Source organism: Blennius ocellaris (genome assembly GCF_963422515.1).
Source record: "Blennius ocellaris genome assembly, chromosome: 14".
Taxonomy (NCBI): domain Eukaryota; kingdom Metazoa; phylum Chordata; class Actinopteri; order Blenniiformes; family Blenniidae; genus Blennius; species Blennius ocellaris.
In genome coordinates, this window is record NC_137663.1 from 3,163,683 (window position 1) to 3,176,716 (window position 13,034).

General features: G+C 44.2%; 1 protein-coding gene across 1 annotated transcript in view; it reads right to left on the minus strand.

The window, feature by feature from the left end:
- gtf2ird1 (GTF2I repeat domain containing 1) overlaps window positions 1–13,034 on the minus strand; it is a 44,854-nt gene that overhangs the window by 14,600 nt on the left and 17,220 nt on the right. The window contains 11 exon segments of the mRNA XM_080508278.1: window positions 1,218–1,296; window positions 1,298–1,371; window positions 2,126–2,206; window positions 2,385–2,428; window positions 3,090–3,132; window positions 3,135–3,212; window positions 3,637–3,662; window positions 5,200–5,383; window positions 6,724–6,807; window positions 8,498–8,593; window positions 10,897–11,207. Of these exon segments, the coding sequence (XP_080364404.1) occupies window positions 1,218–1,296; window positions 1,298–1,371; window positions 2,126–2,206; window positions 2,385–2,428; window positions 3,090–3,132; window positions 3,135–3,212; window positions 3,637–3,662; window positions 5,200–5,383; window positions 6,724–6,807; window positions 8,498–8,593; window positions 10,897–11,207 (1,100 nt within the window).

Genomic DNA, 13,034 nt, shown 5'->3' on the forward strand with positions numbered 1-13,034 from the left:
ACCACGTGCAGAATTCCCAGCGAGCACACAGACCGAGACATGTGCGCAGAACGGTATCGCAGAAAGTGGTCTAACTGTGCGCAATGACACTTTTTTATGTGCTCGGGTTTTTGGCACTAAAATGAGGCCATAGAAGAGCCAAGAAACAGCGGAACAGGTCTTGAAGTGAAAGCCAAAGTTTTGTTGCGTCTCTTTGCAGGACGACGACGATGCTTGGAGCCACTGAATGCACAACTTGTCTAAAAGGCTGCTATTGCACATACACACCTCGACCATTAATGATTCTTCTGCACATGCTCAGTAGATGCACAACAGGAACAATGTTTGCCTCACAAAAAAAACCAACATCAGCTCCCACTGGTGCACAACCAGAAAGTACATCATTTTCAGTGTTTCTGCCATTGTGAAACGTGAAACTTTTCTGAAATGAAACAGCACTTGAAACATGGTGTGAACGGGCCCCGGACAATAGATCCCCTCCAGCTCTAACAGAACTGGATGCTGTGCGTCATGTTACATATTGAGGCTCCAACCCCACTTTGTTTGTCCAGTCGATGGGCTTTTCCCTTGTTATTCTCTTAACACATACGTGGATACGCTGCCTGTGTAACCTTTCTCCGTCAAAACCAAGTACAGAAACAAAGGTTAAAAATAAAGTCAATGTGTAAAAAAAAAAAAAAAAAATCAATAAAACCATCTTCTTGTCTCGCGTGTCCTTAAGTCGGTTCCCTCTGGCTGTGGGTCAGAACACACATCATGTATCTGAGCGTGTTGGAGACAGCGTGGTGTCTACTGGAAGGATCTTGGTTACCTTTCTCTATTCACTGAGGATTTACGGGGGCGGGGTGGGGGGGGGGGGGGGGGGGGGGGGGGGGGGGGGGGGGGGGGGGGGGTGTTGGTGGACAGGAACTTCCAGGAGTGGATTGTCTCTAAATCTACAGCTAAACTAGAGGAGTGTTGACTCTGCACGCCAGCACGATGCATCGCTCAGAATGACTCGACCACAGAGCCGGTGTCTGCATGATGCATGGTGCCCTTCACAGATCAGCTCATATCTGAGAGTGCAGGGGGCGGGGCTGGGGGGGGGCTGGGGGGGGCTGGGGGAAGGACGGGGAGTCGTTGAGGTTCGGTGTGGCTATGACTTACAGGAAGAGTAGAGGGTCTGAAAAGAGTGGTTTCATACGTGCTGCAGCTTATTTTGCTGGAGGGGGGGTTACCTGCATGGTTCTCCAGCGGGTGATGGGGAGCGGAGGGAGGCAGGGCTAGAGGGGGGGCGGAGGAGGCGGACGGCGAGGCTGGTGGCCGGATACGGAGCAGTGGCAGTGGGCTCGGCCGCAGGCTCACTGGGCTCCTCCCCGCTCGGACCGGACTCTACGGAAACAAACACACCCTTCAGTGGGGGTGTAGAGTCAGCGCTTCCTTCCTGGAACAAACTAAACCTGCACATTCAAGTGTGTGTGCGCGTGTTTCTGTGTGTCTAAGGGAGGGAAAACGTAACTTTTTGAAAATGCTCAGACCTTTTAAAAGCATCTCAACTCCGTTTCCACATAAAGAGACACAACTTTAAAAAAAAAAAATGATTTGACCTCCTGTCCTCAGTAGAAAACAACTACAGAGACGAGGAAAAAAACACGTTTTCTGATACGCTACCACGGCCGTAGTTAATTAGTAGTTCTGCACATGCTCAGTAGAGACAATCAGAACAAAGTTTCCTCCATGGTGTCATGACTGTCAGTCCATGTTCTCCTGGACTTGGTACTTTTATTTTGACGGTCACCATAATAATAATCTAACTATGTGGTCTGTCCACTAGAATGTCAGTCTTCTCCCATTAATGTTTAGAGACCGTTGTTCTCTAAACATTATAACTGTGCTATATGTGTGTGTGGTTTCATTACAAAAACAAACAGCGCCGTGACCTTCCTGTGTAAACGCAACCTGTGATGCTACTTGCAACATTGTGGAAACGAGGTTTAAACTGTGAATTATCCTTCAATTCCTCCCCAAGCTAGAAATGTTCCTTTTCCTTGTATTGAATGTATTCATCATCCAGTGACGTTTTCTCTTTTGAGACTGTGTAAGAGGCTTGTGATTGGCCAGTGGAGACAGAGCGCTCCCCACTCACCTGGCACTGTAATCTGGATGACTTCCCCGTCCGGAGGCTCCGTTTTAATCCTCCTCAGAGGGATGCAATCTGCTGAGGGACCTACAGGGATGGAAGCATTTGTACAGCGTGAGGTTTTATGGCCGTGTTAAACACATTCAGACCATAAAAACGTGGTGGAGGCAATCTGAGTGCAGAGAGACTCTCAAGGAGAAAACTTTCATTTCATACAGAAGGTTAAGAGATTTGTCAGAGGGAAATAAGAGGAAAGAGCACACACCGGCTTCACAGTCAGCCAGAGGACTCACGCACGCACTTGTTGATCTGTGGAGCCAAAAAAAATTAATAAATAAATAAAGCGACTCAAAGCGAGATCATCAATCTTATAAATCGGACTTTTTTTTTCAATTTCATTTTTCATGGCTGAGATACCAGTTTATTAACGAAAGTTAATTAGATGAAGGTCTGTGTGTGTGTGTGTGTGTGTGTGTGTGTGTGTGTGCGCGCGCGCATAATGTGTGCACGTCTCCCTGCTTCTACACCGCTGATTGTAACGAGCAGCTCGCTGTCTGATTTTGTGCTGAATGTGGTGATGAGCCACCAAGACATTAAGGGGAGGGAGGGAGGAAACGTGGAAAACGTGCAGGGCTGCGGCCTCCAGGATCTGAGTTTGAGCCCTCTGATCATTACGTCATACAAACACCTCAAACCAGCCGAATCAGGCGGTCTGGAAGATGAAATAGCCTCAGCATGAACTGATGGACGAGTAAAACATCCGTCAAACACATTCAAATGCTGAGAGGTCATGAACTCAGTACACAGAAAATTATCATTATAATCTTGCATGCAGCATGTGGAGCTAACTTCATTTGAACCTGCTTTCTAAGGACATGATAACACGACAGAGACGTGATCAACCTGTACGGGTGTGTGTGTGTGTGTGTGTGTGTGTGTGTGTGTGTGTGTGTGTGTGTGTGTGTGTGACCTGCTGTGAGGATTGCTCAGCAGTTCCAGGGTGCCTGTCGGATGCTCAGACTGTCGAGGAAGCCGTCGTCAGGCGAGCAGGTCAGGTCCAGTTTTCCTTCCTCTCGTGCCATTTTTCCAGCAGCTTCAACAAACAACAGTGAGTCGATCAACAAACAAACAAACACTGCATCCTATTAACATCCACCATGTGGAAGGAAACAACTGATGGAGCGTTTCTCACTGATCAACTGGGAAGATATTGACTAATAGTGAGGAGCTCAACAGTTTATTCTGTCGCTACAAACACATTTTAATCATTTCTTCTTAATAAAACACAGAATGAAAGTTAACACAGTCACGAACACTAAGAAAAAAACATTAAAGACGTTAAAATAAATGCTTCAGACTGGCCTCAGTGTAACTGAATGTTGGTTTAACTGAAATACTTTTGGACCTTTTGTAAGTGTGTTTAATAGCACACTACCCTCTTCCTCTCTGCAGTGTGACATTAGAGGCAGATCCTCAGCGTCACGTTCATTTTCAAATACGATCAATCAGAGACTCACCGGTGAAAATCCTCTCGTCAAACATTCTGAAACACAAAGAGAAACAGGCTGTCAGAAAGTGTTTCTGCTTTCCTCCAGATGACAGTGACTCTGAGGTGGAGTCTGGAAACTGCTAGTTCTTTGTTTTTTATCTCAAAAAGATTCAGTTGGAAGCATCGTGATGGATCGTCTCCGTCATGTAAAAACTTTGATGATAGCTTGCTTTTTGCACAATATGTTGGATTGTTTTTCCTCATGAGATTATCTTTGTTAATACAATTCAGTCTGATGAGTGAGAAGAAGGTTTTAAATAAAGCCGTCGAATAAAGTTCTGAAATCAACATTCAACTTGAAATTCCTCCTCTGTGGAAATATCGTCTGGCGTGTTTCTATGTGAAGTCATCTGATAACAATTAAACACAGTCAAGCAGAATGAAATAAAAACTCCATCTGAAACCATTAATATTACAGATCACTGTGTTTTTTGTGTGTAAAGAAGAAATATAGTGGAAAATTCCCATCAGGCCCTGCGTCTGCATCATCTCTCAAAGACAACAGGAAAGCACTGCGTCTCAGAATTAATCACATTTTCAGTCTTTCCTAATTGCATTCAAGCTGATGAGCCGCCTGCAGGACCGGTTAAAAAGATGTGTTATCTCCAACGAGGCGTGGTGCCTCATTCAAATGAGCCCAAACTAATAGAGGGACGAGCAGCAGATGTGATGGCGAGGGACGAGACGCTTTACCACAATTTACCAGGGTTTGTTAGAATGATTAGGATTTACCACCATTTACCTTAGGCTACTCCAATTGACCAGTTTACCACGGTTTTAACAGTTTCCCATGGTTTACTAGGTTTTTCCACTATGCACTTGTGTTTACCACTATTTACTAGTGTTTACCATGGTTTACTTGGGTTATCACCATTTACCATGGTTTAACACAGTTTACCATGGTTAACCAGGGTTTACTGGAGTTTACCAGGATTTCCCACAGTAAACCAGGGTTTACAATGATTAACCAGGGTTTACCAGTTTTCCAGGGTTTACAAAGGTTAACCAGTGTTTTACCACAGTTTACCACGGTTAACCAGGATTTCCCACAGTTAACCAGGGTTTACAATGATTAACCAGGGTTTACCAGTTTTCCAGGGTTTACCACTCTGCAACACGCAGATAGATGGAGTTAGTTTTCCAAATCGTTTCTAGACACAACTCCAGTTGGGATCTTAGTGTGTTTTTGGGGGATTCTTCAGTGTCAAGAAGGGAAACTGTGATTCACATTTGAAAGCATGCATGCAAAAATGTGTATTATACTAAAAGATTGCTCTTTCTATAACTATGCCAGAGGAATTGACTCTTGCATATGTCGGTGTTGCTGGTGCTATATTGAAAACATTGATTGACACTCCCAGTAGCCAATCACATCCAATACCCGTCAAATAGCTGAAATCTAAGCTGGAGCTGCTGTTATACAAATATAATGACGACATCAGCAAAGGTGTCGCTGCATGATCAATGTGGGGGCGGGGCTTAAGGGTTCAACCACAGTATTGTATCCACACTGAACGAGCGCCCGTTTTACCGTTTGACGATGAAGCGGACCCCGTGGCGCTCGTCCAGGATGCGTTTGAGCTTGGGGACTCCGTAGGTGCACGGCCTCTTGAAGGGGATCTGGTCAGGGATGCCGATGATCTCCACGGCTCCTGGGTCGCAGGCTATTTTGCGGTAGGGGACAGGCACCATGTGATCCAGGCCGAGAGCCTCAGCTGCAGGGAGAACAGCGGAGGGTCAGTGACATCCCACTGCCGTGAAGGAAACTGCCAGAAGTCAAAGGAACTCCCGATTGCCGAGTTATTTTCCAAGTTGTGGGGATGGAAAAGATCAGAGAAGTTTCCAGTTTCTTTCGAGCTCATGTTTTTGGAAAATGCAGGGTAGGGAAAGATCATTAGACTTTCAGTCAGTGTTCTAACAACAAACCAGGAGAAAGTCTCGAACCCTGACTCCCCTTTTTCAAGATGGCGACTTTAATGAGTGATACGTTCTTATGGTCCAAATATTACTCAGAGCTCTGACATGCTGTTAACTGCGTGTGAGGCAGTTATGTTGTCCTTGTGAATGAAACGCAGCCTTTCCTTGATACTCAGCCCCCGTTCACACAACGGTTTACATTACAATGGAGCTCAGAGCCACCAAAGACGCACCTTTTTATCATTTCTGTGTAAACAAGTTAAAACAGAACTTTTGTTTATGGCGTATTTTGGTCTGCATGCATGTGTGTGTAGCTTCATTACAAAAACAACAACAGCACCAACTCGTGGCCCAACATGAAAACTACATGGTTTTCAAAACGTTGCCGTGTAAACCTTTCAGGAACGGAAAAATGATGCACCTTAAAATAATTCAGTTGGGTTTGAGACTGGAACTCCGCGCACTGATGTGAATGAACACGGTGTCTAGTTTCTATTCATACTGAAGTGAACAGCGACCTGAGAGGCGCTGTGGGTTTCAGGATTGTAATCGACTGGAACAAAGCAACGTTATCACAAGTTATCGAAGATGACTTGAGCCGCTGCAAGTGGCTGGTTGGTATTTCTTCTTCAGAGTAATTCTTCAGAAGTATTCCATAATCCCAGCAGGTTCAGCCTTTACTGGACGCCGTGACCGCTGTTTAGAAACTCAGCCAAACCTCTTTACTGGAAGCACAATTGAGGAATATCAAATACAGGATGAACCATCAAATATTTGGCACCGTTTAAAGGGAGAAAAAGGAGGAATTTTGATTGAGATGAACATCAGATAAATCTTTTTTTCTAGGATCATTAATGAAGAAGCTAAACTCATTTATCCAAAGAGGGAAACTCTATATTCAGCAGCGTATTTCTTCTGGTGAAGTGGTTCCACCGTAGCTATTTTTCTAGTATTTAAAGGATTGACTCGATGGAAAATGCATGTGCTGGGTATCACAGGGGAAAAGATGATCAAACCGAAGCAATGACCCCAATCTATCAACAGCCACGGAGATGTCGCAGCAAGGAGGCAGCCATATCTCTCAAATCTGCACTATGGGTGTGACGCTGAACAAACAAAAAAGCGGGGCATTCCTCACCGTATCGGCTGTTGAACAGGATCTGAACACATTCTCTCAACGTGTTGATGTCTTCAGTTTCCCGAATGAAAGAGTCCCACTTTTCTGCAAAACGAAGAAAGCCTCCGTCAATCGAATCATCTCAGTTTATTGGAGCTTCACCCTTTTAATGAACTCTGCTTTATTGTACTTCTTAAAATGGGAAATTAATCTTTTGCATCGACACAAAGTCAGTTTTGTAAAACCGGAGCGATCTTCTTAAAGGATTGCTATTGACATCTTAGTAGCTAAACCCTCCAACGGTTGGACGTTAGCACGGTTCAGACTCGGTCCAGTAAACAATATTTGGCTACTGTACAGATCCAAAGGGGAGAAAACAGGTCCTTCACTGGGATTTTATTTATGTCTTCAAACTAATATGTAGTACTAATACTGTATGTACTTAACAATGTCAACAATGTTTTTTGAGGATTTCTTATGTTTGGAGACTAAAATATTAACAGTTATGGAAGCTGAGGTTCAGGGTGACGCATAAACAGACATAACAGCTGACTTATACTTTGAATAATTAAATAAAGAAGAACTCCAAAATGTATTTATTAAAGTTGGTTTATATGTGACATGATGTTCATGTGAAAAAAGTAAAGAGAGTGGTTAAAAAACAAAAAAACCCAAAGTGTATGATAGTTGGATGGGTGGATGGATGCTTAACGGGTGGAAGGATGAATGGATGGATACATTGATGGCTGGATGGGTAACAGATGAATGGATGCGAACAGACAGAAGGATAAATGATAAATTGATGGATGATGGAGTCTCCCAGTGGAGGACCTTCCCTCCACCAGCTGCCTGTTTCTGTCCTTCAGGAACTCTAAAGTTCATAAACAACACATCTGTTTAATGTGTAAAAAAACACTTAAGTGCACGGAGCCTTTTCCTTGTGAGCCAGGTTGGCACTCAGCCCTCCACAAACCTCCTCTTGTCGTGTTTACGCTCTTCATTGGGCTGAAAAAGGTCTAATTAGAATTAGCAGGCTTGAGGAAAGCTGCTGGGTTTGGGGACTGGACACAGTCGGACCAGCTGTTTCCCCCGCCCGCGCTTCTTAAAGTTGAGCTGAGGTAACGACACAAACACTCCAGCAGGATCAATCTCCTCACCTATTTATCATAAACGTCAAGAATAGCTGGGTGTTATCGTACTGCGGCAGTGAGAGAAAGAACCGTGGAGGTGTGGTATGACGGCAGTGAGACGGTGGCAGCCTTTTATCTGCAATCGGAGCCAGTTAGCAGGAACTCTGCGGCGCCAACTGGCAACGCGTCAACCCTTAAATCAACACGTTAAATCCTTAGTGTTCAAATGTTGTGACGGTTTTGAAATCCAGCACACGACCATGTCAATCAATATATATCACACACACGCTGCTACAATTACTTTATTATTCATTCAAAGTTGCAAAATAATTGTAACCAACTCAATCTGTCACAATAATAATAATAATAATAATAATAATAATAATAATAATAATAATAATAATAATAATAATAATAATAAAGTGGATCTGTGTAGAACTTCGATTGGCTTTAAGTGATTTAGAGGCATGAATGAATTCAATCTCAAACCCTTTAAATCGTTCAGGGGCCAGAAATAGCCCAATTCCATCCCGAGTGTGCTGGACCAGGAAAATAGTGTTTTCTGAAGATAACTACAATCTCAACAGAAAGCTAATGCCAAGTTGCTGGCTTTCATCGCAGCATTGTAGACACAGTCCTGGCTTTAGCGGGTGCTTGACACTGACCTGATTTTTCATGCACGATGGAGAAGAGAAGCCTCTTGGAGATGTGGACACCAGGAGGACTCTGGCCCTGCTCGCCCACCAGTCGCGGAATCTCATCTGAAAATGCAACAACACACTTTAAACAACCAGATAACTCAGAAAGCCGAACTGACAAAAAATAACATATATCCTTCATTGATGTTTTCTACATTGTAAAAGGTCATTTATGCTCCATCAGAGGGCGCTGCTCTGCACTGATATAGTGGACAAACACCAGGAAGAAGAGAAAGGTTCTTCATGGAGAGAAGAAGAAAGTTGATCATAAATATCACAGACAGGAGGGAACACTAATGTTGAAGCATGTCAATGAATATTAAATCAGATCAAATATTCAGTTATTGATCCCACAGAGGGGACATTCCAGCTGTTGTCGCTCGATATATCATCAATATCAATAAATAAGGATAAAGAATAATGTATAGGATATGTTAACCTCATGTCACATGATACATAACATTTGATATGTCTGCAATTTATGAAATATAAGGTAGGTATGTACTCGGGCTGCAAAAAATATGTTTCTTTCTTTAACGAAATGTGTTCCCATGCCCCGTTTATTCATGCTCTGAATATTGAAAATTATGAAATTGTTATGTCATTTTGTACAAATAATTAAATCAAAAATGTTATATTGATTAAAAAAACGATTAAAAGCCTAAATTATTCCAAACCATAAGGGTAGAAGTGAGAAAGACAAACAACAAAGCATATGGAAGCAAATGTGGCTCAAAAATCCATTTGAAATGTATTAATAGAAATACTTTTTCATTTTCAGATTACACTGCAGTTTTTGACTCATAAAAAAAATGAATGATCAATCATCCAAGCTGCATTTTCATTTCAGGAAAGTTTGATGTTGACACGACAGCGTTGTGTAAACGTTTCACGAAGAGTTGGCCACTAGTGGGGGCTGTTGGTTGTTTGTGTAATGAAAGCACACACACAGAGAACAATGGGCTCTGAACATTGACAACGGGCGACATGGACGTTGGACATTGTGTAGTCAGGGCCTTGGACCTGTAAAAGGACAGAGTGAAGAGCCTCTGGAGATGTGCACCATAGGAATCTCACTCCCACTGACTGCCGGGCCAATCACAGCGCGAGAGTCAAGCTCCTTGACACAAATAATGAGAACGTCGTATAATGGCACACCTTGAGGTCCATCATCTCCCGGCACACTCTGATGAAGCACTAACGGACATTTATCACGGTAAGATTTCACTTCTCATCACTCTTATCTTCATCAGGGGCCATATGAAGGTCTTCAATCCAGTTTGATCCTTTAAGATAGGCAAGCAGCTTCTGTTAATACTGTAACTTCCCTTATTTCACCGTTAACGACACAGCATGGAAGATTTCTCAGTTTCTTTCATTGTGTGTGTGTGTGTGTAAATAAAAACAGCTAAGAAACGGAGCCGTGCACACTAAAGTGAGTGTTTGTCGAATTCACATATACAGGAGAACCTCTGATGAATGAACCCAGTAAGAACAGACCCCCAGAGCTTGCAAGAAGGCCTGGAGAGGGACAGGAGATGAATTTCAAAATTTAAAAGAAAAAAATACATATATATATATATATATATATAAAAATAAATAAGTGAGTGGGGGAGGTCTGGGGGGAGTTTGGCCTGTCCTCCTCTTGTCCTCCAAAGCCTGCTCAGTTGGGACTCTCTTTCTCTTGGGACGCCAGGGCCATATATATGGGGCTATATATACATTTTATTAATTATTATTTAATTTCACCACATTTGTGTGTAGAATTTCCAGTTAATTTATGTCTTTATCTGTTTTTTTCATTCTGTCATCTATCTTTAAAATGTTGTTTCTTTTAGTATTTGTGCCTCCACCACCCCTTCCAGTTATTCTCTTTCTCTCACACTCTCCCGCACACACACGCGCACACGCACGCACGCACACACACACACACAGGATTTGTAACTATTGTGTCTTTTCAGTACCTAAAGACCCATGCAGACATATTTGGTGTTTGGTCCTACAATTTGTCCTCTTGACTCATCCTTCCGAAGAGAGGACACTTCTTCAGGGGACACTTGCACTTGGAATTTAGGGTGTCACTACATCAGAGGTTTTACTGTTCTTCCATTACGACTGGCTGTTCACATTCAAGGCCATTTCTGAACAAAACTGCAATAAATAGTAAAACTGAGGTACAGTAATATGAGGTGTGCAGTCAGTCTTTTACCATTCCTTTTTTATTTACAGACTTTTTAAAAGAAGAAATGATCATTTCTGGTCAGTTTAACACTGTTCAACACATTTTATTTGATAAAAAAAAGAGCATTCAAAGGTGTTTATTTGCACAAACATTTAGGATTTGAAGTCTAAAACCAGCTTCTTACCGCTGCCGACAGCCTCTTTCACGCTCTTGTCCATCCAGTTGGCGAGTCGGTCTTTGCCCAGGTTGAGGAGGGACATGGGCTTGAAGTCCAGCTTGCCGTCTGGGTGAGGTTTGGAGGACATGGGCATCCCGTACAGGAAGTTTGACAGGACAGAGTTGCTGGAAGAGGCGGGGCTGGGTGAGGTGACCGGCGGGGCTGCCGCCACTGCCGTCTTCCCCGAGCAGTGACCGCTCTGCGCCATAGCGCCAGTGGAAGAATTGTGATTGACGTCCATGCTGGACTTTGCTTCTCGAGACAGATCTTCTGCTTGCCTGCAGACGGACATGAAATCAGAGTGAATTCCAAGCTCACAGGTCTTTCGCCACTCAGTGTTAAGATTCCTATTCAAGGATCTCGTCTGACTCTTTGTGCTCTGCGTCTTATGCGTTCTAATGCTGCTCTCAGGTACTCTGTATGACTCTCACTCTCAGCTGCAGCGATCACCATCAGATTAAAATTTGCTTTGCCATTCCCCCTGTGGATTAATTCAACTTTTGAGTCACTTTCCTGCATCTGATCACTGCAGTGACGTGTGGTCAGGAGAGGCAGGTGAGGCACCATCATGAAAAAAGAAAAACATACATAACATATATAATATTTTCCACTGATTTGCATTAAAGATGCATTTTCAGTATGACTACACATTGTTGACATTTTATGAAGTAAAAATCACCGGGTTTGAGTATTAAGCCCCGTTTCCACCGCAGAAAAACTGCCGGCCTAGACCGGTCTAAACCGCTCCGGTTCACGTGTCACCACAGGAATGCGGTCTAAACCGCTCCAGACCGCTCCAAAGGCGACCGCTTTTCCGCTCCCCTTCCGTAGGGGTACCAGGACCATGGAACGGGTCTGAGGTTGAGGAGCTGGCTGCTGATTGGTCAGTGATTTACGACACGCCCTCAATATGTTAATGTGCCGGCTGAATCCTCTGCTGTCAGTGTGGTCAGCTGCGCACTGGTTGTTTTTATTTTCATTTTCTTTTCTTTGCTGCTCAACTTTAGTGTTTGTGATGAAAGAGCGACTTGAGGCAGGGGGAGACCGGGGGGAGGGACTTTGCATCGCGTTGGAGTTTTCTGTTTGCAGCATAGCGCTCGCCGTGGCGCTGATGTGCGTCCGGGACACCGGAGTCTGGAGCTTTCGTCTCCGGCACTGACCGCGCTCCGGCAGCTCCTCTTCCCAGAGGCGGTCAGCGTTCTGTTCAGCCGCGGTCAGTGGCGCTATATCGTGAGGACGGACCGCGGCAGCGATGAAGAGGAGCTCGGAGCTCGGCGCCTCCGTGTTCCGACGCTGAGCTGCCGGACCGCGATCAGCGCCGGAGTGGAGAACCTCCTGCGTTTTAGCAGAAAGCTCAGACTCCCGTGTCTGTGCCTCGGCCAACCGGGGGGGAACGCTCCGGCCACTTGCCCCGCACCCGAGCTCTCGAGCGCGGGGCAAGTGGCCCCAAGTCGCCGGCAAGTGGCCGGAGCGTTCACTCTCTCACAAACACGGAAGCGGCTGCAGCTCTCCGCTGCAAAAAATAACAGTGCAAAGTGGAGGATGTAAACAACAACAGAGGATTCACAAGATCTACATCTGACGACTTTCTTTTCTGTTGTAACGTCACATTTCTGTGGCGCTCATAAGCCCCGCCCACTTTTTAAGCTCCTCTCTGCAGTGGAAACGCGAGCCAAAATTTCAGTCGAGGTCTCTATTCCGTACCGCTCCGCTCCGTCCCAACACTTGTGTGCGGTGGAACCGGGGCTTTAGTGGATGGAATCCAGGCAGTGGAGAGGACCCAGCCTCACCTCAAGGAGGTGTAGGTGACCTGAACTTTGGTCATCATTTCCATTGAGAGGAGTTTTTTTTTTTTTTTAAAGATAGGAATAAGTAGAAAAAAATTCAAGTATGTGACAACTAAACTTTTGGCCTAAAATATTTTTTTTCTCATCATTTCGATAGACAACCTTTATAAAAATTGATTAAAGCAGCAGAATGTAAAAGTTTGAAAAATAACAGAAACATTTACTGAAGGTCAACATTAGATTAGTGCTGTACACAGCTCTATACTTTAATTAGTTTACAGTAAATATGAATTGCTTGGACACAAGTAGTGCTCTATC